Source organism: Watersipora subatra, chromosome 7 (assembly GCF_963576615.1).
Source record: "Watersipora subatra chromosome 7, tzWatSuba1.1, whole genome shotgun sequence".
NCBI classification, from domain to species: domain Eukaryota; kingdom Metazoa; phylum Bryozoa; class Gymnolaemata; order Cheilostomatida; family Watersiporidae; genus Watersipora; species Watersipora subatra.
The window spans coordinates 34,067,312-34,091,328 of record NC_088714.1 but is presented as its reverse complement, the minus strand read 5'-3'; the positions used below and the strand labels follow the sequence as shown (position 1 = coordinate 34,091,328).

At 38.0% G+C, this 24,017-nt stretch overlaps 1 protein-coding gene across 1 annotated transcript in view; it reads left to right on the top strand.

Annotated features, from left to right (window-relative positions):
• LOC137400696 (nesprin-1-like) overlaps nucleotides 1-24,017 on the top strand; it is a 73,789-nt gene that overhangs the window by 42,102 nt on the left and 7,670 nt on the right. The window contains exons 39-55 of the mRNA XM_068087028.1: nucleotides 277-461; nucleotides 987-1,161; nucleotides 2,518-3,005; nucleotides 5,094-5,312; nucleotides 6,813-7,062; nucleotides 9,173-9,341; nucleotides 10,425-10,569; nucleotides 12,512-12,723; nucleotides 14,307-14,433; nucleotides 14,758-15,018; nucleotides 15,784-15,945; nucleotides 16,438-16,714; nucleotides 18,185-18,354; nucleotides 18,462-20,423; nucleotides 21,034-21,266; nucleotides 22,395-22,656; nucleotides 22,965-23,169. Coding sequence (XP_067943129.1) covers nucleotides 277-461; nucleotides 987-1,161; nucleotides 2,518-3,005; nucleotides 5,094-5,312; nucleotides 6,813-7,062; nucleotides 9,173-9,341; nucleotides 10,425-10,569; nucleotides 12,512-12,723; nucleotides 14,307-14,433; nucleotides 14,758-15,018; nucleotides 15,784-15,945; nucleotides 16,438-16,714; nucleotides 18,185-18,354; nucleotides 18,462-20,423; nucleotides 21,034-21,266; nucleotides 22,395-22,656; nucleotides 22,965-23,169 — 5,502 coding nt within the window. The remainder of the gene's footprint in view (nucleotides 1-276; nucleotides 462-986; nucleotides 1,162-2,517; nucleotides 3,006-5,093; nucleotides 5,313-6,812; nucleotides 7,063-9,172; nucleotides 9,342-10,424; nucleotides 10,570-12,511; nucleotides 12,724-14,306; nucleotides 14,434-14,757; nucleotides 15,019-15,783; nucleotides 15,946-16,437; nucleotides 16,715-18,184; nucleotides 18,355-18,461; nucleotides 20,424-21,033; nucleotides 21,267-22,394; nucleotides 22,657-22,964; nucleotides 23,170-24,017) is intronic.

Genomic DNA, 24,017 nt, shown 5'->3' with positions numbered 1-24,017 from the left:
GTCATACTATGTCCACGTGGCTGCTAACACATCTGTAAGCAGTCTAGCTATGTCCACATGGCTGCTGACACGTCTGTAAGCAGTCATACTATGTCCACAATAGGTTAAGGTATTGCATTTGGTGACCTCATAATATGGGCAGAAAAACATAGTTTTAAAGCAAATGGAATGCACTTAAAACAAGGTTGGGTAAATTCAACGTCTATTTAAGCCAAGTTTATACATTTCTCATTTCTTTGCCAATTTTTGCACTGATCACCTGTTTTCCTTGAACAGGCGAGGTTCCAGCAACTGGTGATGGCTCTGTAATGGAGAATCTTAGCAAGAAATGGAAATCACTTACTCATCCTGATGTTACTGATGGTCAGGTGACGGCTGACTCAACCGCACCTTTGCTTACCTCCCGATTGGCCGTTGAAGACCTGTTTGTTATCGATAAAGATGAAGGAGATAACAATCAGGTGAGACTCGTCTATTCGTATGTTTGATCACTCACTTGAAGACTCCGGTGTTGGTTGTACTGTATTGTGTCGTATATGTAGCCCCTGGTGTTGGTTGTTACTGTATCGTTTCGTATATGTAGCCGACGGTGTTGGTTGTTAATGTATTGTGTCGTATATGTAGCCCCCGGTGTTGGTTGTTACTGTATCGTCTCGTATATGTAGCCCCCGGTGTTGGTTGTTACTGTATCGTCTCGTTTATTCTTTCTGGTGATTTGCTATATTGATTCACTTTACTGACTGATTCCTTTTATTAGCCAACTCTATTCTTCTTTCAGGTCCTAATCATTGTATTAGTTCTAGCTCTATTAACTTCCTTCATTTACCATATTGTATCACTCTATTGGTTTCTTTTATTTACCATATTGTATCACTCTATTAACTTTCTTCATTTACCATATTGTATCACTCTATTAATTTCCTTTATTGACTATATTAAATCACTCATTTGGCACTCTGTTTACTCACTCCCTTACATGCTTGTAGATACAAGAGAAGATAAAGCTGGTGCTCGGAGAGCAGGATGCGAATCAGGCTTCTCTTTATGACATCAATGCTCAGCTAGCTATTTGGCAAAGCGCCTTGGAAAGTCAACGACCCGGCAAGGTCACAAGAATTGAGGCTGTACTGGAGGAGATAGAAGAATCTAAAGCAAAATTGGGTATGTAATCTGAGTCGGGGTTTTTATATTGGTCTGAAGCTGCAGTGTTATTTCTCATGTCTTCTAGAATACCCTTGATTAGTTATCAACTACAACGGAACCTCGGTTCTCGAACATAATCCGTTCCAGAAGGTTGTTCGAAAACCGAGTTGTAAAAGATCCGAAACCATTTTTCTATTAGAATTAATGTATGTATATTTTAATGTTCTGGGTCGAGAAAACAACTTCGGATGAGTTTTTTTTTTAATTTTACACCATAAACTGTACTGTATACTGTATACTATAAATAAAAACGGGTAGATAGACCGTGTTTAATTTTAATAAAGGATTTTCTATTTATGATGATGGGAAAAGAAAACAAAAAGTAAACATTTTGTTTGTTTTGCTCTTAAAACATCCAAAGCATTGAAGGATAAGATACAATACTAAAAATTGCAGAAATTGATAATGAAACAGCAAAAAATGCAACAGATCAGTTGAATCAAAAATTGTGTGAAAAAGAAAATATAAACAGCAATGGCACGTTTACTTCACATCTTTGAAGGAGAATCCTCCTCTAAAACAGTTTAGGGTAACTCGGCTGGATAAGTTGTCTCCCTAGCAAATTTCTTCAGTAGAAGAAACGTTGTCCCAGATGGTTCCTTCCTTTTTGTGAAGAGTTTATGAAGCTATCAATCCCTTTTAAAATTCAATATTAGGCGAACAATTTTTCGTTTTTCCGGAATGTCTTCCTTTGTTGTTGGATCCATGGTAACAAATGTTTCCATGCTGTTTCCGGAGCTGTTCCAAACGTTTAGTTCCAATACGCATGCTCCGGTTTGGTCGAGAACTGAATTTATGTTCGAGATTCGAGACGAACAAATCTCAATTTTTTTGGTCGAAAACCAAGTTGGTCAAGAATCAAAGCGTTCGAGAACCGAGGCTCCACTGTATAGTAAACGGATGATGCATTACAGAAAGTTTACCAACGTACTAGTATACTGTATACTAGTATCCTGGCAGTCTGGTGCACCTTGAAAGATCGTCAGTTGTGCAAATAAAGCCCAGAGAATAACTATATGCACAATAACTCTCATGTCATAGAAGGTGAACGACTGTCACTGGTGTTAAAACACCGGGCAGCAAAGTTGCATGTCGTGGGTTCGAAACCTAGATAGTACAATCTATTTTCCCCAACTTCAAGTTGTGATTTCGGACAGACGCATGCACACTGCCCTCATTATAGTAAAGATTTGCCTAGTTGTGTTTGGATTACAACAGCTTGTCAGGAGGCGCGATAACCTTATGTTGTGGCCACATTTCTAAAAGGTTGACTTTTGATAAGCTATGCAATGAGAATTTTCTGTTTGTGTGTAGCTGAGCTCTCCCAGTCAGCAGTGATGAGCGAAGAGGAGAGCATATGTCTCAGTGTTCTTTCCAAGAACATTGAGAGTGTGCGACTGCAGGCCATGGCTGAGAAGCAGAACATAGAATCCAGCCTCGGCCTTGAACAGAGTCAAAAAGATGCACTTGCGGATGTCGAGAATCAACTTAGAGATTGTCAGAATTATGTCGATCAGCTGGAGGTGACACCGGACAAGCTTCAGGCGTATCTTCCTAACTTACAGCACCAGGTTGGTCGGCTGCAAAGAACTTATAATACAATAGAGGCGATCAACCCAGCCATTTGTGAGGGCTCAACTGTGCCTGTCAGCCTTCAGAGACTCACTAATCATCTACGTCGACTACAAGGTCGTCTTGAGGTCATACCTGAAGAGGATGTCTCAGAATCGAGAGACAGCCTTGACCTATTACAGTGGAAGGAAAACATCGATAATGAGACAACGGATGCGGGACGAGTAACTGTAAGTGGATAAGATTTGTGTGTAACCAGCAGGCTTAGGTGAGACCAGCCATAAATGCTAAAATGTTTACAAACATTCATGCTATGCTTTCTGCAGGTTTTGAGCTATAATTAATTGGCATGTGACTTTGACATCTGTTGATGGATCGTTTAAGAAAGGTTAGGCATCTCAATCATGTACATTTCATACAAGGTGTCTGATGTAAGCATGCAAAGACATCTGAGCAAGGAAATTTGCATTTGAAGACTCAGCGACAAAAGATGTGTCCAGCGTGCTAGATTTAAATCAATAAAAATCCATTTTTACACTTTGAATAGGTAGCATTTGCTTCATTTTAGCGTGCAAAATTATTCCATGCATATATCCTTTTCTTCCTGGTGCCATGGCAGGGATGGCTCATTCAACGATGTTAATGGGATCTACTGCTGGCCGTGAAAAACTGCAAAGCAGTGTCACATGTCATTTACTACACTAGTACTCTATCGATCCGATGCACTCTGAGAGATTATCGTGTGTAATAACTATGTCCACAATTATTCTGAAATCTAGCAAGGCTGTTGATTAGTGCAGTTAGTAGTACATGTATGTGGTCTGCTAAGCCAAAGGTGGCGTTGTTCAAATCCTGTTGAAAGCAATCTTTTTTCCTAACCTGTAAGTATGGCATCGGACAGTCAGATGGACCATTCCGTAGGCTCTTATTATAGTAAAGATTATATGAGCAGTAGTTTCAAGTAGTTCCAAGTAGTTTCAAGTAGTTCCAAGCAGTTCCAAGTAGTTTCAAGTAGTTACAAGTAGTTTCAAGTAGTTCTAAGTAGTTTCAAGTAGTTACAAGTAGTTCCAAGTGGTTTCAAGTAGTTCTAAGTAATTCCAAGTAGTTCCAAGCAGTTCCAAGTAGTTTCAAGTAGTTCTAAGTAGTTTCAAGTAGTCCCAAGTAGTTTCAAGTTGTCAGCTTGTGTAAAAAGTATCACTTACAATTGAAAGGTTCACTGTGTGTATGTATGTGTTTCTGTGTTTAGTTACAGTGATGTGCAAAAGAAAGGGCCCACCCTAAATTGTTGTGTATTTCGGACAGTAAACCTGTGCTGAAGCAAAGGTGTTCGCTCCAAGTATAATAATGTATATATTTTTGGAATCAGCAGCTTATGTAGAATCAGAACCTGATGTCATTTTTGTTCTATCCTGCAAAATGTAATGTCTTGGATGGAATTTCCAATGCTCGAATTCCTGAAGTCCCGTTTTCGCTGCCTTATATACACAACTTCTCAATTTTGCAGAATGCTAAAATTTTAATATCATCTCAAGAATAAGTTGAAGTGTCAGACAAACTTTAAAGTGAGTGAATATCTCACTTCAATCAGAAGCTAGAGCCAATTAAAAAGTGGCCATTGTTTGACGGGATTAGCGAAAATAGAGTAGGATCAAAGGAGGCTAATTAGTACTTGCTCATTCATTGGTAATCTATTTACACTAGAATTACTCACATCAAAAGAAAGCTGAGTAAATGCTGAGTCTATTGATATATAGTTTAGGTAGATTTCAACAAGTTGGCACAATTTTATGAGCATTTGAAATTTGGTCTACGTGTACATATATTGGCAATGAGAATCAGAGGTGGGTCCTTTCTTTTGCACATGACTGTACCTGCAATATGAAGGTCTAAACTAGCTGTTCCGTTCATCCTTTTTAATGGCAAGGAAAATGCTCTGTTGAGATCATGTGAAAGAATTCTGGTAAATGACTTTCGCCCGTGTAGCCTTGTAAAACAAGATGGTTTAGGAATGTTTCTGTTCTAAATTTAGTTGTTAAGCACGCGTCTCTTAGGCTAATAGTTTACTTTCTTGTTCAAACCTTTTAAGGGTGGGCAAGAAACTGTGATATACCGTATTTAGCCTGAAATAGTGAAAAATAGCTGTTATTTTTTATATGACTTTGAACTTGTGCTGGCGTCGCATTAGTCATTACAAATAGAAACATTGTTGCCTGATGAATAACAGTGGCTGTCTGTTTTTAAGTTTGGTAGAATTGCATTTGCAAATGGGTATACATGCATCATAGAGCTAAGGAACTAAGAGCACATACCAATTGCAGTCGGCTGCTCAGAGCACACCAGATGACTTGCTGAGTCAGCTTTCTACCGCCTTGCATTCGCTGACCGCTGCACCGACAAATGCTGACGAGGTCTTAGATGATCTGCTGCTGCGCTATGAGGACATGCTGCAAACGGCTGCACGCAACTGCTCTCTCGACGAACCCACGCTACTTACTGAGGGTCAAGAGGAGGTTGTGGCCGAGATCACAATCACCAAGGTCAGTTAGTCAAACATTTACATTTCGAATACCTTGATTCTAGGCAGTAGAACAAGTGAATCATAATCATGCGTGAGAAAGAAATTAAAGAAATAAATTAGTAAACAATAAAAGTAAGTTTGTATTGTTACTGTACGCTAGATACAAACTAGTGTAAGTGTAGGTTTGATGATGTGTACATACAGAGGTACAAGTGGTAATTTACTGTAACTTAGACTAAGTTAGGCTTAGACTATCTTAACTTATGTACCTTTTACTCTTTTTATATCTTATTTATGATATTATTTTAATTTTTGCCTGCCTTTTTATGTTCACTTACAAAACTGTGTGGCTTTGAGAAGCTTTGAATTTCGTGTGATGGAATTACTTTAGGTAGAGAATTTTAAATATTTATGTTGCATGTCTGACAGTTTAATGAATGGTCTTGAGTAGAGGTCTGACTATATCTCTAGAATCCTCAAAAAATAATGTTTATTTGGTTCATCTTTCGAGGCTTGATATTGTTCATGTTAGCCAATAGATTTGTATGACTAAAGTGATATTGTTCATGTTAGCCAATAGAACTGTATGACTAAAGTGATATTGCTTATGTTAGCCAATAGATTTGGATGACTAAAGTGATATTGTTCATGTTAGCCAATAGAACTGTATGACTAAAGCGATATTGCTCATGTTAGCCAATAGATTTGGATGACTAAAGTGATACTGCTCATGTTAGCCAATAGAACTGTATGACTAAAGTGATATTGTTCATGTTAGCCAATAGAACTGGATGACTAAAGTGATATTTAATGTAACCTTTTTACACCATCAATAAATCTGTTTGATTTTACAGATTACACAAACACCTCCCTTCATTATTCTTATTATCATTTGTTCTTCAACTCTCCTATCTATGTCAGCCCAGTTTAAACTAAGGTCTGTTAAGTGTTTGATATCAAATCAGACATTTAATAATTATGCTATTCATTTCTATCGGCAAATTACATTGTTTGAAAGTAGCCAGGTTACAGTATAATTGGTAAAACAAAAAGGATTACCAGTCATACATTAGTTTGTTCTTAGCACGTACCAATCCTCAAAAATGTTACGCTCTTTTCATAAAGCATGTTCTATTTTAATTAGAGTAATCTGATAATAATAATAAAGCAATGATATAATCATATATTCTAATGTATAATAACGTTATAAACCTTTTAACTCGTAACCCATTTTGTAAGCGTTGTGCAGCAAGGCTTCTCATATCGCTACTATATTGCAGCCTCTAACAGCCAGGTTTACTCATCCCTATTTTAAACCTACACATTAGATATAGTTTACTAACTTCATTATTACATCTCATCAATTATGACTAGAGAGTAAAAAAAGGTTTTTTAGCGAAGTCCTGGTTTAATTAGATAATACTTGTAAAAAACTAAACAAGCATGCATGACTTAGCAGCAACAGATCTTTAGCTATTATTTACATCCCATCTCTAAGTTGTCTTCCTCTTTGTCGCAGAATCTGTCAGCCATGTTTGATCAATACCGACTGATGCTCAGCTCGATAGCTGCATCTACTATTGATGATATGGTGGCTATAACCTCCTCCCGTCTTTCCGCTGATACAGCCGCTTATCAGAGAAACTGTAGTGAAAGAGTTAGCCGTCTCACTGGACTATCCAAGCTCTGTATGGACCTTAACTCTGCCTGCGACGTGCAGATGGGTATACTGAACAAGCTGCATGAGGACAGCAAGAATGATACCATTGGTTAGTGACCCGTCAGAATAATACTATCGGCTAGCTTGCCTTGTCAGAATGATATGATTGCCTAGTTAGAATAACAGAGTGATTCTATTGGTTAGTTACATGTAATTAGCCGATTATTTGATATTGCTAGCCATACTTTATTGCGCAGTTTGCTATATATAGCTATGTTGTGAACGATACTCAATTACCTATCTAGCTATACCAAATAGTATAGCCAGCTGTACCATTTATGGTAACTTGGTATTCTCTATTATATCGCTAGTTATGTCCAATCATGTAGTTCAACTCTAGAGTTCAATATCCACATTATGAAAAGCATGGCATGGTATATTTATAAATATATGATGCAAGTTCAGTGAGTAAAGTGAATGAATAAAACGCTTAGATTGTCTGCTTTTATTTATGTATAGATTATCAACTTTATATACATATAGGTTATTAAATTTCTTTATGTATAGGTTATGTTGCTTTATTTATGTATAGATTACAATATTTTATCTATATGTAGATTATGTTATTCTATTAATGAAAAGATTATTTTATTTGTAAATATTATGTTTTTGTGTAAAGACTATGTTGTTTTATTTATGTATAGATTATGTTATTTCATATACATATTATAGCTTATGATATTTAGCAATCAGTATTATATAAACCATAACTTAATAGTCTTCATGTCTGCCAGATATTGTATCTCAATAGAAATGGAGAGCTAGACTAGTTTCTACCTCCTACTTGACTATATTTAAGTTCCTTGGCTCTGAAAAGAATCTTAAACATTAACTGGTGAACTCGCACAAGGAGAGACTGTTACAAAATTGTCTACATTATCTTATGGGAATAGAATAGGAACAGAATAGAATTGGCTCCTTGAAATAGGCAGGGAGCCAATTCTATTCTGTTCCTATTCTATTCCCATAAGATAATGTAGACAATTTTGTAACAGTCTCTCCTCGTGCGAGTTCACCAGTTAATGTTTAAGATTCTTTTCAGAGCCAAGGAACTTAAATATAGTCAAGTAGGAGGTAGAAACTAGTCTAGCTCTCCATTTCTATTGAGATACAATATCTGGCAGACATGAAGACTATTAAGTTATGGTTTATATAATACTGATTGCTAAATATCATAAGCTATAATATGTATATGAAATAACATAATCTATACATAAATAAAACAACATAGTCTTTACACAAAAACATAATATTTACAAATAAAATAATCTTTTCATTAATAGAATAACATAATCTACATATAGATAAAATATTGTAATCTATACATAAATAAAGCAACATAACCTATACATAAAGAAATTTAATAACCTAGACGTATATAAAGTTGATGCTAGACTCTAGCCCCAACTCGGCTGGATGAGTTGTCTCCCTAGCAAATTTCTTCAGTAGAAGAGACGTTGTCCCAGATGGTTCCTTCCTTTTTGTGAAGAGTTTATGAAGCTATCAATCCCTTTTAAAATTCAATATTAGGCGAACAATTTTTCGTTTTTCCGGAATGTCTTCCTTTGTTGTTGGATCCACGGTAACGAATGTTTCCATGCTGTTTCCGGAGCTGTTCCAAACGTTTAATTCCAATACGCATGCTCCGGTTTGGTCGAGAACTGAATTTATGTTCGAGATTCGAGACGAACAAATCTCAATTTTTTTGGTCGAAAACCAAGTTGGTCAAGAATCAAAGCGTTCGAGAACCGAGGCTCCACTGTATAGTAAACGGATGATGCATTACAGAAAGTTTACCAACGTACTAGTATACTGTATACTAGTATCCTGGCAGTCTGGTGCACCTTGAAAGATCGCCAGTTGTGCAAATAAAGCCCAGAGAATAACTATATGCACAATAACTCTCATGTCATAGAAGGTGAACGACTGTCACTGGTGTTAAAAAATGGTGGGGCTAGACTCTAGCCCCACCGTTATCTCTAAACTACCTCTAGAGTTGGTACCGTCTAGCCCCGCCGTTATCTCTAAACTACCTCTAGAGTTGGTACTGTTTAGCCCCGCCGTTATCTATGAACTACCTCTAGGGATGGTACCGTCTAGCCCCGCCGTTATCTATTAATTGATTGGTCCAGGATATGTCATGTCATCTACTGTTACAGGGGTAGACGATGTAGAATTGGAACTCCTCAAATACGAATGCAGCCAGCAAGCTCTCCAACTAAGGGTCAAAGATTTCACACAGGTGACTCCATGTCCCTTCCTCGATCGTAAGACTGAACTATGTGAGGATAAATGGCAAGCACTGTCCCTCTCGGTCACTCAGGCTAGGTGAGTGTTTAGATATGAAAGCGGTAGTGTAGAGTGTCGTAATCAAGTTTGGAAAGGAAACTACAATAACTAGAAGTGCAAGCAGGTGAAGGAGCTGATAACTTCGACTCTTTATTGATTGTCCTTTTCTAGTTTTTAATTTGAGCATTTGATGGCTCAATGCAATGGTAAATCACTGCAGTATTACCAGGTAACTGGGCTTCTATGATCCATATATGGTGTGTCTTAACTCAGTGAAGTAACCTTTTTCTCCAAGGTACCAGTATAAAGGTGGCACCATAAAAACAAGTTATTAATATTTTTTTGTATTTATTAAACAGTTTTGATAAACAGGAGAAGTAATCTCCAAACTTGAAAACAGCTGCTTACCTAGAGTAATATTAAACATCTATAAAATTTAAACATGACTCATTCAAAGTTTTCCATATGCTGCATAAAAATAGTCAGACATTTTACCTGTTCAATTCCGCGTTTTTGGCTGATCAGATAAAGGGGGAGTGGTCTGCGCAGCTTTATAAGTGAAAAATTCTAACTGCCATAATCAATTAAGTGCATTTTTGCACTTTTGAGAATAAGAGAATATGTAAGTCTGGTAGAGCTACGGTAACCTTTGGTACTCGAGCTCTATTAGAAAAAGAGTTATCTCCTGTAGCTCAGATTTGTACAACTCTTTTGCATATGTTTATAGAATGAATTGAGCTATATTGTTAAATATATTATTTTGGGTCAATTTTAGCATATTTCGTATTAATGTTGCATTCTAAAAGAAAAAACCATTTGGATAGCTTGAACAATGTTTGTTGAATTAACTCATTCCATCATGTACTGTAGATTAAAGCATGACCTATTTTTAGCCTAAGCTAAGAGTTATCCTCTCTTTTATTAATGTTCCATCTTTAATGATAAGTTCTAGTTATGACATCTAGCCTCAGTTCTTTTTGTCTGCCTTGTAACAGCATTTAGCCTTAGTTGGCTAGGTTGACTGCTTCAGTTTAGTTCTTTAGGTAATCAAAATTTGTCCTTGGATATAGAGGCGATCAGCATTGCTCGCATAGGATGTTAAGAAACTAGATTGGTTCACAGGGAGAAGGAAGAACGGCAGATGAAGGAAGTTTTTTCTGAAGTAATCGCTGGACAGCTTAGATCTGACAGTCATCTGGACACCAGTAAACCGTTGTCCGAGATCGTTGAACAAGCTGCAGGCTTCCTTGGTAATGATGAAAGTTTGGTAAGTGCTCGCTCCTTGTTTCTCTTCTCATACCTTGACTAAGATTCTAACAAGTCAAGAAAGTCAATTTGTTTATATATTTGCAGTGCTAGGTGTTTTATAGAGCTAAACAGCTTTGCAACTTGTGTTAACAAATGACTGATGAATATTTTCTGCTACCATGCTATTATTATTCACATCTATGGCTATTTTTGTGATATACATATCATTCTTATGCAATCGTGCCAAGGAAAATAATAATAATAATATTGCTCACATTAGCTGATGTCAGGTTAGGATCATGACCTACCATTGCTGACATCTTACTAGTGTGTGTATAGAGTTTCCCAAGTTATGTCTCCTGTGAAATATTTGAGGACCTAAAAAGTTTTTATTACATTTAATTGTAATTTATTGACAGTTAAAATTGACATATCAACTGCGTTTCTGGTTGGAATGGTAAGATGTCTTTATGATCGCTACTTTTCATCTCTAAGGTCATAAAGGTCATCCCTTTGCTGACTTGTATTAAATTACCATATATGCTTGCAGAATCTTATTAAAATTTCAAAGTTTGATATTTTAAATTACCGTAAAACCTCTAATTGAATGCCACTTTAACTTGAACACCACTTCTATTTGACCGCCACTATAGGAGAAGGGTTGAAAAATACAGGGCCACCCTTTAATTGAGCACCACTTCTATTTGACTGCCACTATAGGAGAAGGGTTGAAAAATACAGGGCCACCCTTTAATTGAACACCACTTCTATTTGACTGCCACTATAGGAGAAGGGTTGAAAAATACAGGGCCACCCTTTAATTGAGCACCACTTCTATTTGACTGCCACTATAGGAGAAAGGTTGAAAAATACAGGGCCACCCTTTAATTGAGCGCCTTCTCCATTTGGCAGCCGCTTTGACATTATTTGATCTTTACTAACCCATAATAGCGAGTGATCAGTGAAAAGGTGTCCACAAAATCGCACTAATAATGACTTGACTACTTCAAAAACAATTAATTCTTTCGCTGTTTCTGTTTGTATCGAAACCCGTTTTTCAGCTCTGAAGCTTTTCAGTTTTCCGCTACAACTTTGCAAGCAGCGCCATAGAAATAATTAGTAACTGTATCAGGCTAATAGTAGTTTCTTGTTTAACGCGGTTTATGCATATATATTTGTAGCATTTAATAGATTATCATATAATTTATAAATTTGCAGATTTATAGCATATTATTTGATAGCATCATTGCAGTTATATAAACATGACTTACGATGGATTGACCCTTGTAACTCCTGTTCTATTGCACAAAAAAGCCAATTTTTGCTGCAAATTGTAGCAAACATAGCGATGAGTGCAACGAGCTTTTCTGCAACCTTGTTAAGCATTGTTATAAAATGAAAATATACCTTCAAATTTAAAATAACATAAAAAACTTGAAAGCTCCAACAAATGACAACGCAGGCTTGTTATCAATCATTGTGGGTTAATTGCAAGCAATAGATATCAACTGGGATGGATATTTTTCGGCTTCCCAATGCATATTTATTTGGAGATCTTTAACGAGTTGGAGATAAGTTAGCAGATGTCTTGCACCTAAAAAGTCTGATTTCGCTCCGCCCGAATGAGAGTGCAAAATATAAGCAACATTCGCTTCGCTCATAAATAGGTTATATGTAGCGTCTTAAAATTTTCATGAGCTGTTTGAAAAATATAACGCTAGCCTCTATTTAAATGCCACCTCCATTTGACCATCACTATAGGGCAGGAGTCGAAAAATAGAGGGCCCTAGCGTTCAAAGATAGGTGTTACGGTATATTATATTGGCCAATCTTTACTACAAACCTGCTCCAATTTTAGAATAGATCAAAAACCGATTTAGTAAGACATTAGAATGAGCTTATCATTCATCTGTACTCAAACACTGGTTTCCATTGCAACCTAATGAATTATTTGCTGTCAGGTTCTTATACAAGGTGACTTGTACACTGCTCAACACTCAACTAGTGAAACCAGAGCTCAGCTAGCTATGCTCGAGCGAAGGACTGGGGATATTAGGCTACAGTTGATGTCTGTTCTCAAATCATCATCTGCTGGCTCAGAGGAGGTAGCCCGAGCTCTCTCAACTCTCTGCAATGTCAACAAACCTGAAACACTTATAGACAATCTTGATGAGTTGGAGGATATGACCCAGTCATGCCTGGTAAATCTGCTATAATGTGTGTATAGGGGTGCACTCGAATTTTCTATGTCTCTGCCAGTGGTTCTTAACCTGGGTTGGATCAAACATTAGGGTTTTGGTGAGTCAGTCCCAAGGGTTCGGTGGAGGTCTCTCACAGGTAACAGCCAAAGTCACACTGATTTGCAAGGTCATGTCTTTATGGAAAGATATATAATTTGTTGTGAGTTCATGTATTATATTAATTTTGCGTCATTCATTTTGTGCATAAGTTCAACAAATATGAAATTGGTGGGATTCAGCACGTCCAACAAGGTTAAGAACCACTGGTTTAGGGGGTAGGTGATTGGGGTATAAGTCAGGCGTTCGAATTGCATTGCATTCCTCTCACAGTTTAAAGATAATTCTGGTAGTTTTTTTTATCTTTGTTGGGTTACATGTGGTTACCCGATAGCTGAGTCAAACATTTTTTGTTGACAATGGATAAGTACTTGAGTGTCGACGCATCGTTAAAAACCATGGCCCGTGTTCTTTATAAATATTCAGTTGTTTTAGTCCGTGATGACCAAAAGCTTGCCTTATAATAAGCAGATTCACTGTGTGCTAGGATATTTCATTATATTAATTCGCAAGACATCTATAACTCATCTATAACTCATCTATAACTGATCTATAACTAATCTATGACTCTAAGTTTATAGATCAAGGCAGGACTACAAATACTAATTCCGTACTTCATTATCCAATATATAGATTTTGATACTTTCTTATACCTACCTACTTACCTAGCTACTTACTCCTTAAGAGTGTGTGTACGGAATCGGAAACCACTACAGTCTTGGTGAATGTCCGTTTGACCTTTTAGTTTTCAACTAGCGTTTGATCAGGCTTGATTAGGAAAATGAATTGCTTCATGTCAAATCTTTTTCACAAAACGTTTTCAAACGTAATAAAACTTGTCGAATGCCTGGCATTGCATGATTAATAGAATAATTACCTAATGAATTTGAGTAATTTACCTGGAAAGCTACATCTTCACTAAAATCTTTACTAAAACAATTCCTTGAGTTTTGGGCCGACTTAACAATCATTACACCTAACGGACAACAGTGTTACTTATTAACCCCAAGCAAGCGCTTTAGGCGTGAGTATCTTAACCAATGTAATGACTATTTGACCAATGAATCCATTGTATTCCGTGTAGCTTAATGGTTAAGTTTGCTGCCTCTGGACCTGGATGTCCTAAGATTAAATCTAGTGTCGTGTGAATTTTTCAATTAATATAGATGGACACACAAGGTTTAACAAAAAGACAAACACTGAGATTTATATATGTATATATATAGATTTAGTGTGCCCAAAATATTTAGTAGTGCGCACATTCACACAAGTGAAGTGTAAAGGCTTTAACGAGCAACATTTAAAGGTCTATGCACTGAAATGCTCAGTTTCACAACATCGACTACCAAACAGCAGCTATAGTATTACCTGTGTACTTGTTCAGATTGATTTCTGTTTCTACTCAGGCCTACAAGGCCGAGTTGACGGAGCGGTTAAAGTTGACCGAGATGATTCGGAGTCACTTTTCGACACTCGGAACCGAAGTGGTCACTGCCGCCTATCAGGTTACGCAGGCTCTACACAAGGCTAAACTCGAGGCTATAGATGACACGGGGGCTGCCCAACAGCTCCGCAGTCTCTACCAGGTCAGCTACATCTTTGATATATTCTCTCTTCCGTCTACCATAGTTTATACTAGTAGAACAATCACTAAATGGCATTCATTGTGTTAGCTTGAGCACAACTCGCACTGCACAGGAGAAGCTATCTTGAATTTATGTTTTGGCTAAAATCATGTGATGTTCTGTGGTGATCCTTGACAAAGTCTAATGTGATGGCACATGCTTTTGCTATGCCGGATAGCCTGTAGCTGATGATACAGTATAATACTAGACAGGCAACAGGCGTGCACTGTATTTTAATGCAAGCATGATATGTAGATAAATCGTTTAGTTATTGTTTGTTATTAGAAATTCTCAAAGGAGCGACAGGAGTTGGAGACGTGGCTAGAGCAGAACTCGTATATGATAAAACACTGTCCTATTGGAGATGATGTTGTAATCATGCAGCTGCTGAGCAAATACAAAGCTCTCTTAGATAAGAGCGGTGAGATGGTGAAATTGAGGGGTAGTCTGTCGCGCCTCCTCAACGAAATCTCTCATCATGAGATGTGCTCCAAGTCTGCTTCTAGTCAAATTAAAGCTGGCCTTGATCAACTCGCCACTAGACAGGTATTTCTTATATCGAGCTTGTCATTTAATTCTTTGCTCTGCCACTCTTAGCAGACCAAAGCACTCACATGCTAGGCAAGCGTGCAAGCTAGGGGAAAGTTATGCTAGGCAGGTGTGTTAGCTAAGACACTGCCATGCTAAGTCGGTGTGTAAGCTGAGACACTGTCATACTAAGCAGGTGTGTAAGCTAAGACACTGCCATGCTAAGCCGGCGTGTAAGCTGAGACACTGCCATGCTAAGCAGGCGTGTAAGCTAAGACACTGCCATGCTAAGCAGGTGTGTAAGCTAAGACACTGCCATGCTAAGCAGGCGTGTAAGCTAAGACACTGTTATACTAGGCAGGTGTATAAGCTGAGACACTGCCACGCTAAGCAGGTGTGTAAGCTAAATCACTGCCATGCTAAGCAGGCGTGTAAGCTAAGACACTGTTATACTAGGCAGGTGTATAAGCTAAGACACTGTTATACTAGGCAGGTGTGTAAGCTAAGTCACTGCCATGCTAAGCAAGCGTGTAAGCTAAGACACTGTTATACTAGGCAGGTGTATAAGCTAAGACACTGTTATACTAGGCAGGCGTGTAAGCTAAGACACTGTTATACTAGGCAGGTGCATAAGCTAAATTAATGCCATTTTAGGATGTTTACCATTAGGTTAGTTACTTTAATCTGTATAAGTGAAAGGCACAAGAACTGTAAAAACGTTATCAGTACTACATGCTATACTATTAGTATACATATGTATGCAATGATAGTATCGCATTGTAGGATGCTCTCTGCAAAGCAGCCACCAACATGGTGTTCAAACTAGAAGTTACTCACAAGAAGTGGACAGACTATACACGGGTGACTGAAGATTTGCTCAGTCTCATGAAACAACTGCGGTTTGATGTGGAGACAACTCCAGCTCTCATCTCCGAAAGTGAACAGGTCTATATTTGTAGACAAGCATCTGTAATTCTGCTAATCCACAGCTGCTAATCCTTCAATTATGACATAGAAGACAACTTCTATTTTATTCAGTTTATTGAAAGCTAAATATACATATATATTCATACACGTATATAATTATATATATAACAATATATATATTTATATATATATTTATATATATATACATATATTCAAGCGTATTTTGGCAACAGTTCATTTTGCCTATTTTACGTACATGGTTTTGATATTTTTACAATTTTCATACTTTCACATTTTGTAACTTTCATACTTTCGCATTTATTCAACTTGTACTTGTTCACAACTTATATTGTGGATACCGTAATCACATTATTTTGCCACTAAATGACTCACCATCAATAATGTAGGTGGGGAGATAACTTTAAAATCACTTTTTACGAACCATGTTTTACTTTCCTTTTGTGTTGTGTTGATAAGATATCTAGTGAATTATGTATCTCGACATTTTAGGAGTTGTTAGACCACGTATCACACTTGGATAAACTTGCTGAGCAGCTTGAACAAAACAGCTTGCTAGGAAGTGTGAACCAGTTGACAGAGCAACTGCTCCTAGCTGTCACTGATAGCGCTACTCAGAAATGGTTGAGTGACAATCAAGAAGAACTAAGAGGGCACCGCCGTGAGCTAGTCAACTCAATAAGGCAAGCTAGTGAAATATGGAGGAAGGCTGCCCAAAGCATGAGCATGTATGAGAAGGGCTGCACCACTGCAGAGCGCAATATACTAGGTGAGGTATAAATTACTTATTCACATTGCAGAAAAGTTAATACTGAATGCTTGGTTTACCGAAAATATCAAATTTATTACTATTTCAAAGCTTCCATGTGCCTTGTTGAGTACCTTTGTTCGATTGGCCAAGGGTAAGGCTGTAGCCAACTCGTCTCCTCGATGTTCTAAATATGTCCCATCAATTAGACCCTTTCATATACAGCTCTGGTTGCGCTACAGATTGGCTTACAAGGAAGTTTCACTTTATGTACTGCTATTCTGGGATATTCACGCTTATTTAAAAGAACCAAATGTTTTAAATATTTTTATATGCGGTATATATACTGTATATGCAATTTTTTCAATTTATATAGATGTATACGCCATTAAAAAAGAAAAAAAATTCTGTTGCCACGCATGAAGATACATGTAATACAAAGCCTATTGGTGTATAAAATTCTAGCTATTACCAAATGTCCGGAAACACTTAAGGTTTCTTCTATAAATGGAATTATGCATTTTGCGATAAGCATAACAGAAAATAGGAAAAAGATAAATTTTAATTTCATTAAAAAGTCACAATCACTACCATTTTAAAAGGTAAAAATTGGAATCACTCTAGAGCCAACCTGATGGACACATTTATAGTCATTCAGGGTTTTACTGTCAGATGATAAAAACTATCGATGATCAATTAAATATAATTTTTTAGACAGAAAATGTGCGTTCAATTTTTTTATTAAGTTAGACAGTCCGCTTGCATAACCAAAGAAAAACAGCTCCTTCAATTATACTAGTATTTTAATTTCAAAATGAGCTACCGTTTTCTACTGCTGTCTCTCGTTACTGTAAGTCAAGGAGCTGGTAACAAATCAACACAAAATGAGTAAAAATAGAAAAATAATAAAAATTTCATAAATTAAGGTAATTTAAACTTCATCTAGCATAAATTAGAGTAAGTTATGTCACTTACATCTATCTCTCCGAGCTTACGCATCATCAAGATTTGACGTCTGTTTTTGAATCTGAAAGTCCAAGTGACAATAAAAACCTACATTTCTTGCTTATTTAGGTTGTTACCTATAAATTGATTTTTGTGTTTATTTAAGACATACATTCATATAATGCATCTAATTTTAGCCTCAAGTATTTAATAAAGAATTATTAAACGTTTTTGGTCTCTAGAACAAATTAGAGTAAATTCTTACAGGAGTATCAATTTTTACGATGACTTTAACATCGGAATAACGTCTCCAAACAAATTAATTTTGTGCATGAAGCTTTTATCGTGCATAGTTTTTGGCTCACAAAGTTGAAGAGGCAGTGACATGGTTGCATACATGTATGTTAGACAAATCATAATTGTTCGATATGATAGGGTGATCAACCTGGCTCACCTAGCATAGAATAGTAAAACAAATATCAAATTATAACTGAAAGCATTTGGCCCGAGTATGTCATGAACATGATTGGACTTGCTTTTGCACAGCTTGTGAAGAGTTGGTCGCTTCTCTTGACCCCAACTGTGAGCTAGATGACCTTGAATCAGAAGTCAGCTCAGCTAGGGAGGCACAAACAACGCTGTCAGAAATAGACTGGGCCAAGATTAGAAAAGAGAAGAGTAATACAGAGCGTCTTATTAACTACGCACTGCAGAGGGTGAGAGTAACTGATTTCATTCGGCAAGAGTGCGCTGTTACTTTTGTCTATTTCTCTGTTTTCTCTCATTGCTCAGTTGGTAAAACATAATTTTCAATTAATTTCAGGTAAACCGTTTGCAGCATCAGGCAAGTGTGATGCAAGATGCATTAGCCAAATTTGACAGCCAGTGTTCCAGCAAGTGTGGCAAGTTCACTCTTTTCTCCCTACTCCTGCAATCACTGACTGATATGCTCAATGACTTGGAGAAGGAGAGTATCATCACGTCTTCCTTTAGTCAATTAGTCAGCAATCGACAGCAAGCTGCCGAGAGCCTTAATACCATCAGTTCTTTAACAGCAGACATGGCTAACCAATGTCATAAGTACCAACAGCTTAAGGAGATCTCTTTGCTCCTGCCTTTAAGCTCCTCTCTGGCCGCTGGGGTTACTAGAGTTGAGGAACAGTGGACTGAGTGTCAGTCTATTTTAAAGAGTCGACAGGAGCGAGTGCAAGACTACTCTCTTCGTTCTCTTGACCTAGCTGCCAAGTTTAACCTCTGGTTGGACTGGTTAGACCGGATAGAGTCTCTTGTCGGCAGCATTCATCCCTCTTCTGAGGATTCCCTCCATACCCTCCTTTCGGCCCATCAAGCTGTGGCTTCAGAACTCAGTAGCAAAAGCAAGATTGTGGAATCTCTTGCGGAAGAGGGAGAAAAACTTGCTAGTCTAGAATCGGCACCTGGCAAGGTGTGTGTGAAGGCGTCTGACCTTCAATCGCAATGGTCTATTTTGCAAGCTAAACTGCAGCACAACCGAAGTGTAGTGGCTGAGAGTCTAGAACGTTGGGACCTGTTTAATACATTACGGGAACGCCTTGGTCACGCCCTCACCACGCTTGACAGTGAGCTTCAGCTAATTAGCCTTACTAAGGAGGCTCACCTCCGTATGACTGATAAGATACCAGCCCTAAAGAGCGCCTTTGAGAGGCACCAGCAGGTCGCACTGCTCATGAGGCAAGTTGGCCAGAGGCTGCTGCCTGATTGTGATGAAAAGGCGCGGAAGAAGGTAACTTCTGTGATGAAGAATCTACACACTCACTGGCAGTCTGTGCTATCTAAGCTCATAAGTCAGAGTGAGGAGTCCACTTCGATCATATCAACAGTGCGACAGCTTGAGACCTCCTTTGTCAGCTTTAGTCGTGAACTGCAGGCTATCCGCCAAGATTTGACTAGCACTATATCTGAGCACCACGACAGCCTTCAGGATCAGAAAGCGCATTGCGATTTGTTAGACCAGAGGCTGGAGGATATACTTAGTAGATTAGCACTCGCCAAGTTCGATCTTGCAAAACTCGAAGGTCATTTAGAAAACTTGAATTCGTTAGACGGAAGAGTTAAGATCTTTGAAGTCTTGCTGGAGGAAACGAGAGGCCAGGTTTGTCGGAGAAGGTTGTTGCTGGGCAACAGACTTGCTACATGGACGAATTTCATGGATAGAGTGGGTAAGTTACTCGCTGACATGATGCAAATAGAGCGATTTTACATGAATGACTCACATCTGACTATCGAGGAGCTGCTAGACCGTATTTCTACGCAGTATGAGTCTGAGCTTATTCGCATGGAGTCTAGGGTTGAGCTTCTGACTGCTGAAGGGGAACGACTCTTACCCTTCAGTGGAGAGATCTACTCAAATGCTATTAAGTACAACTGCACCTCCATGAAAACTACTATTCAAAGACTGAACAAATTAGCTGAAACACGAACTGCTAAACTCAAAGAAACCTTAACAGCCATCCTCGAGTTTGAGAGTGGCATGCAAGCCCTCAACTCATGGCTTGTCAATACCGAACGATTATTAGCTGACAATAACCTTCCCAATTTCCGTATGGAGGTCATTGCTGACAAACAAGGTGCTCTGCTGTCGCTGGAGAGCAACATTGAGCACCATGGGAGAGTTGTCACCGCTGTCATCAACCTCTGTAGCGTCCTACAGCACGATCAGGATGCCTCGCAGAGTCAGCGAGATAGACAGGCTGTGGCATCTGTTCGGCAGATTCTTAAAGACAGATGGAAGCTTCTCTGTAGCAAGGTGTGTACTTCTCTATAGCAAGTTGTGTAGTTCTCTATAGCAAGTTGTGTACTTCTCTATAGCAAGTTGTTTACTTCTCTATAGCAAGGTATGTAGTTCTCTATAGCAAGGTGCATACTTCTCTATAGCAAGGTTTGATAGCCTCTTTAGCAAGATGTGTACTCTCAATAGCAAGTTGTGTACTTCTCAATAACAAGGTGTGTACTTCTCTGTAACAAGGCGTGTACTTCTCTGTAGCATGATGTGTACTTCTCTATAGCAAGGTGTGTACTTCCCTATAGCAAGTTGTTTACTTTTACCCTAGAAGGCAATATTACTGATATATATCCTTATCTTATGAGGATAGAAATTATAATGTTAGAGTAGCTAGTATTTATCTGGCTGACATGGACAACACTGTAACTAATATGTGTCACTAATCTATGATGCCAGAGAACATCTTGTTCATTAGGAGTAACTGGTTGTTGGTGATTGTCTCACCTTACCTCATCAGTTTGTTCAAGTTTGCGCAGAACCTTCAGACTGTTAAGGGAACAGCTATAAAAGGTGAGCCTCACAATGTGCAACAATATCTACTTAACACAACCTAATTTTAACCATGTATTTCAAGTTACTGGAAAAGAGACAGTGGCTGACTGACCTTTCGGCAGTCTGGCAGCAAATGATGAGTCACCTTAGCAAAACCATGGAGATGGTGTCAGGCTACTCAAGGGAGGTACAGAGGGCAAGGACTTCTTACATCACTGTAGCTATTGCTGAGAATGAGCACATGAAATACATGGACATGCTCCATGAGTTCACGGCGAAGAGAGAGGAGCTCAAGCTTGTCAACAAACGATACATGTTAGTAGGAGACAACTCCTTAAATGCCTTATTGTGTCTTACATGTTGTTATTTTTATACGTTGTTCTCTTACTGTTTGATTTGTATGTTCAAGTTGTGGGAGTGACTTCTTAATGATTATTGACACCAATTTAGTTGTTATATGACTTACATCACGCCTTCACTTTTGTGAAAGTAGTAAAAGTAACACTTTATGGATTGTTCATGCGATTTGGAACAACTCTATGGATATTTCTCTTCATCTATAGGATTAGGAAATTCCTTGCCGCTTGAACTCTGAACAAGAGTCCAGCAACTTCCCTGTTTTTAAATTGATTTGGGTTGAGGATTCGTTATATTAAACAATAGTAGACACTCCTATAGCATAAACCCCTTATAATATAAATTTCACTAAACATAAAGTAACCGGAACTTTAATGTAAAGTAACTTGCCGTACAATTGCCAAAGTCGTAGACCATAAACCAAGTGAAAGTGAAAAAGAGAAGAAGAGAAGAGTTGTCAATACAAACTAATAATATTACAGTTACTCTACAGCTACTCTACAGCTACTCTACAGTTACTCTACAGTTACTCTACAGTTACTCTACAGTTACTCTACAGTTACTCTACAGTTACTCTACAGTTACTCTACAGTTACTCTACAGTTACTCTACAGTTACTCTACAGTTACTCTACAGTTACTCTACAGTTACTCTACAGTTACTCTACAGTCATTAAATTAAGAAGTTAAGTCTTGTTGTTTCCTTTTGAAAGGCCAAAGGGGTGAGTTTGAGAATATCTTGGAATGGATTAGACAATGTACATGTATTTTATTGTTCATATAACATAAAATCCCTATAACGTAAAAGCGTTTTGGAACAGAGTATTTACATTGTAAAGGTGTGTACTATACTTACAAATACTAAAACCACTTAACAACAGCTATATTTAGTTCTATGTATCTATCTACATGTATATAGACTCCTCACACTGAAGTGAGCAGTCTATATACATGTATACATATAGACTCCTCACTTCAGTGTGAGCAAGAATAATTTTGTTTCAATTAGTATAGGAATTTTTTCCTTTTGCTAAAATGCTGCGTAGCTTTGTCTCTACATGGCTAATGAATACTTGGTACTTTACAGTTATGTCAATCGCCTGTCTATGGTGGACACAGGAGGCAAACTGAAAGAATTGGTAAATCAGTGCAATGACTTGTGGGACAGCACATATCAGCAGCTACAGACTGTCGTTCATAGACTCAAACATACATGCCAAGTTTGGAGGGACTATGAGAAGTCTCGTGATGAGATGATCACAGAACTCGGAGGTTTGAGTCTAACCTTGAAGAGGCAACCATCTCTTAGAAGCCACGTGAAAGAAAGATTGGAAGCCAACTCCGCTAAGGTTGGCTCCAATATTGATAGATTATAAGAGTGACTCAGTTGTAATCACAAGTAGTAGTTGCAGGCCAAGCAAAGCCTTCAGTAATGAAAAGTAAGCTAAATTTTATGCAATCAGATAAACAGACTACTTTTTTTCTGCTATTTCTGACAAAAATGTTTATTTTTTGTCAGCATAAGCCAGAATATATAAATCAGCTGCCTGACATGGGCAAGGCTTTCCTTTGTACCGATATAAGCCTGCCTAGTTTTACCTACCTACTCGGTATTCTCTCTTAACCTTTGTCCTATATTTAACCTTTGACCTTGCAGATTGCCCATCTATTGGGAGATGGCGCTACTTACCTTATGCAGAGAAGTTCAGTGACGGACGCTGGCAAGGTGGAGACAATGGTGAAAGAGCTACGCACTAGTGTAGACACCCTTAAACTTGAGCTCGATCCGTCAGGAGATGACGTGAGCCAGGTTGAGGCAGAACTAGAATCTATAATCTCTGAACAGGATGTGATCGACAGAGGTTGGTAGCAATTGAATTGGTTATCAGCTATCAAAAATATTTAATCATTATTCTATGAGATGACGAGTGAGGCAGGCATTAGTACTGCAACACAGTAGACGCTCCCACAGCATAAATAGTCCGTCCCGAAAAAGTTTACGATATAGGGATTTTATGTTACACAAACAGTTAAATACATGCGAATAACCTAATCCATTCCACGATCTTCCCAAGCTCAGCCCATCGGCCCTTCAAAACGTAAAAATAATTAAACAAAACTGTACATAATAATTGTACAGTAACTGCGGTATTATTGGTTTGTATCGACAAATTTTCTCAGAATTTTCATTTGGTTTTAGGGCCAGGTTTACCATAAATCTACATGAAATTGAGGGGAATGCACACCTTCAATGTCAGTTTAAATCAATTTTTCACTTTTCTCTATACAGCATGACCTATCATTAGTTCGACTTGAAATGAACTTGTGCCGAAGTTTATGAAATAAGCACAGTGAAGTTCAATCAAACGCGGGGCTTTCATTTTGTGTATGGCATTTTTGTAGGGAGAAAATTCTAAACTAATCTTAACGCAGTCAAAGTAAGTTTGACTGGTTTTGATGAGAGTAGTTGACAAGTGTCTAATGCTTCAATACCTGTCAGCTACAACTGCCAGTGGCAAAAAATGCAACACAAGGCAGGTGTTGCATCACCTGTGACACCTGCCAATGTCCTCCAACTCACAACAGTGATTGACAGCTATCATGAATATAATAAAATAAAACAACTCGAATCTTGCCCTTGCTCAAAAACTTATGCGGGGCGGGATGCTGTACACTTGTCTCGACTACAAATTAAATTAATTGCCAGTTG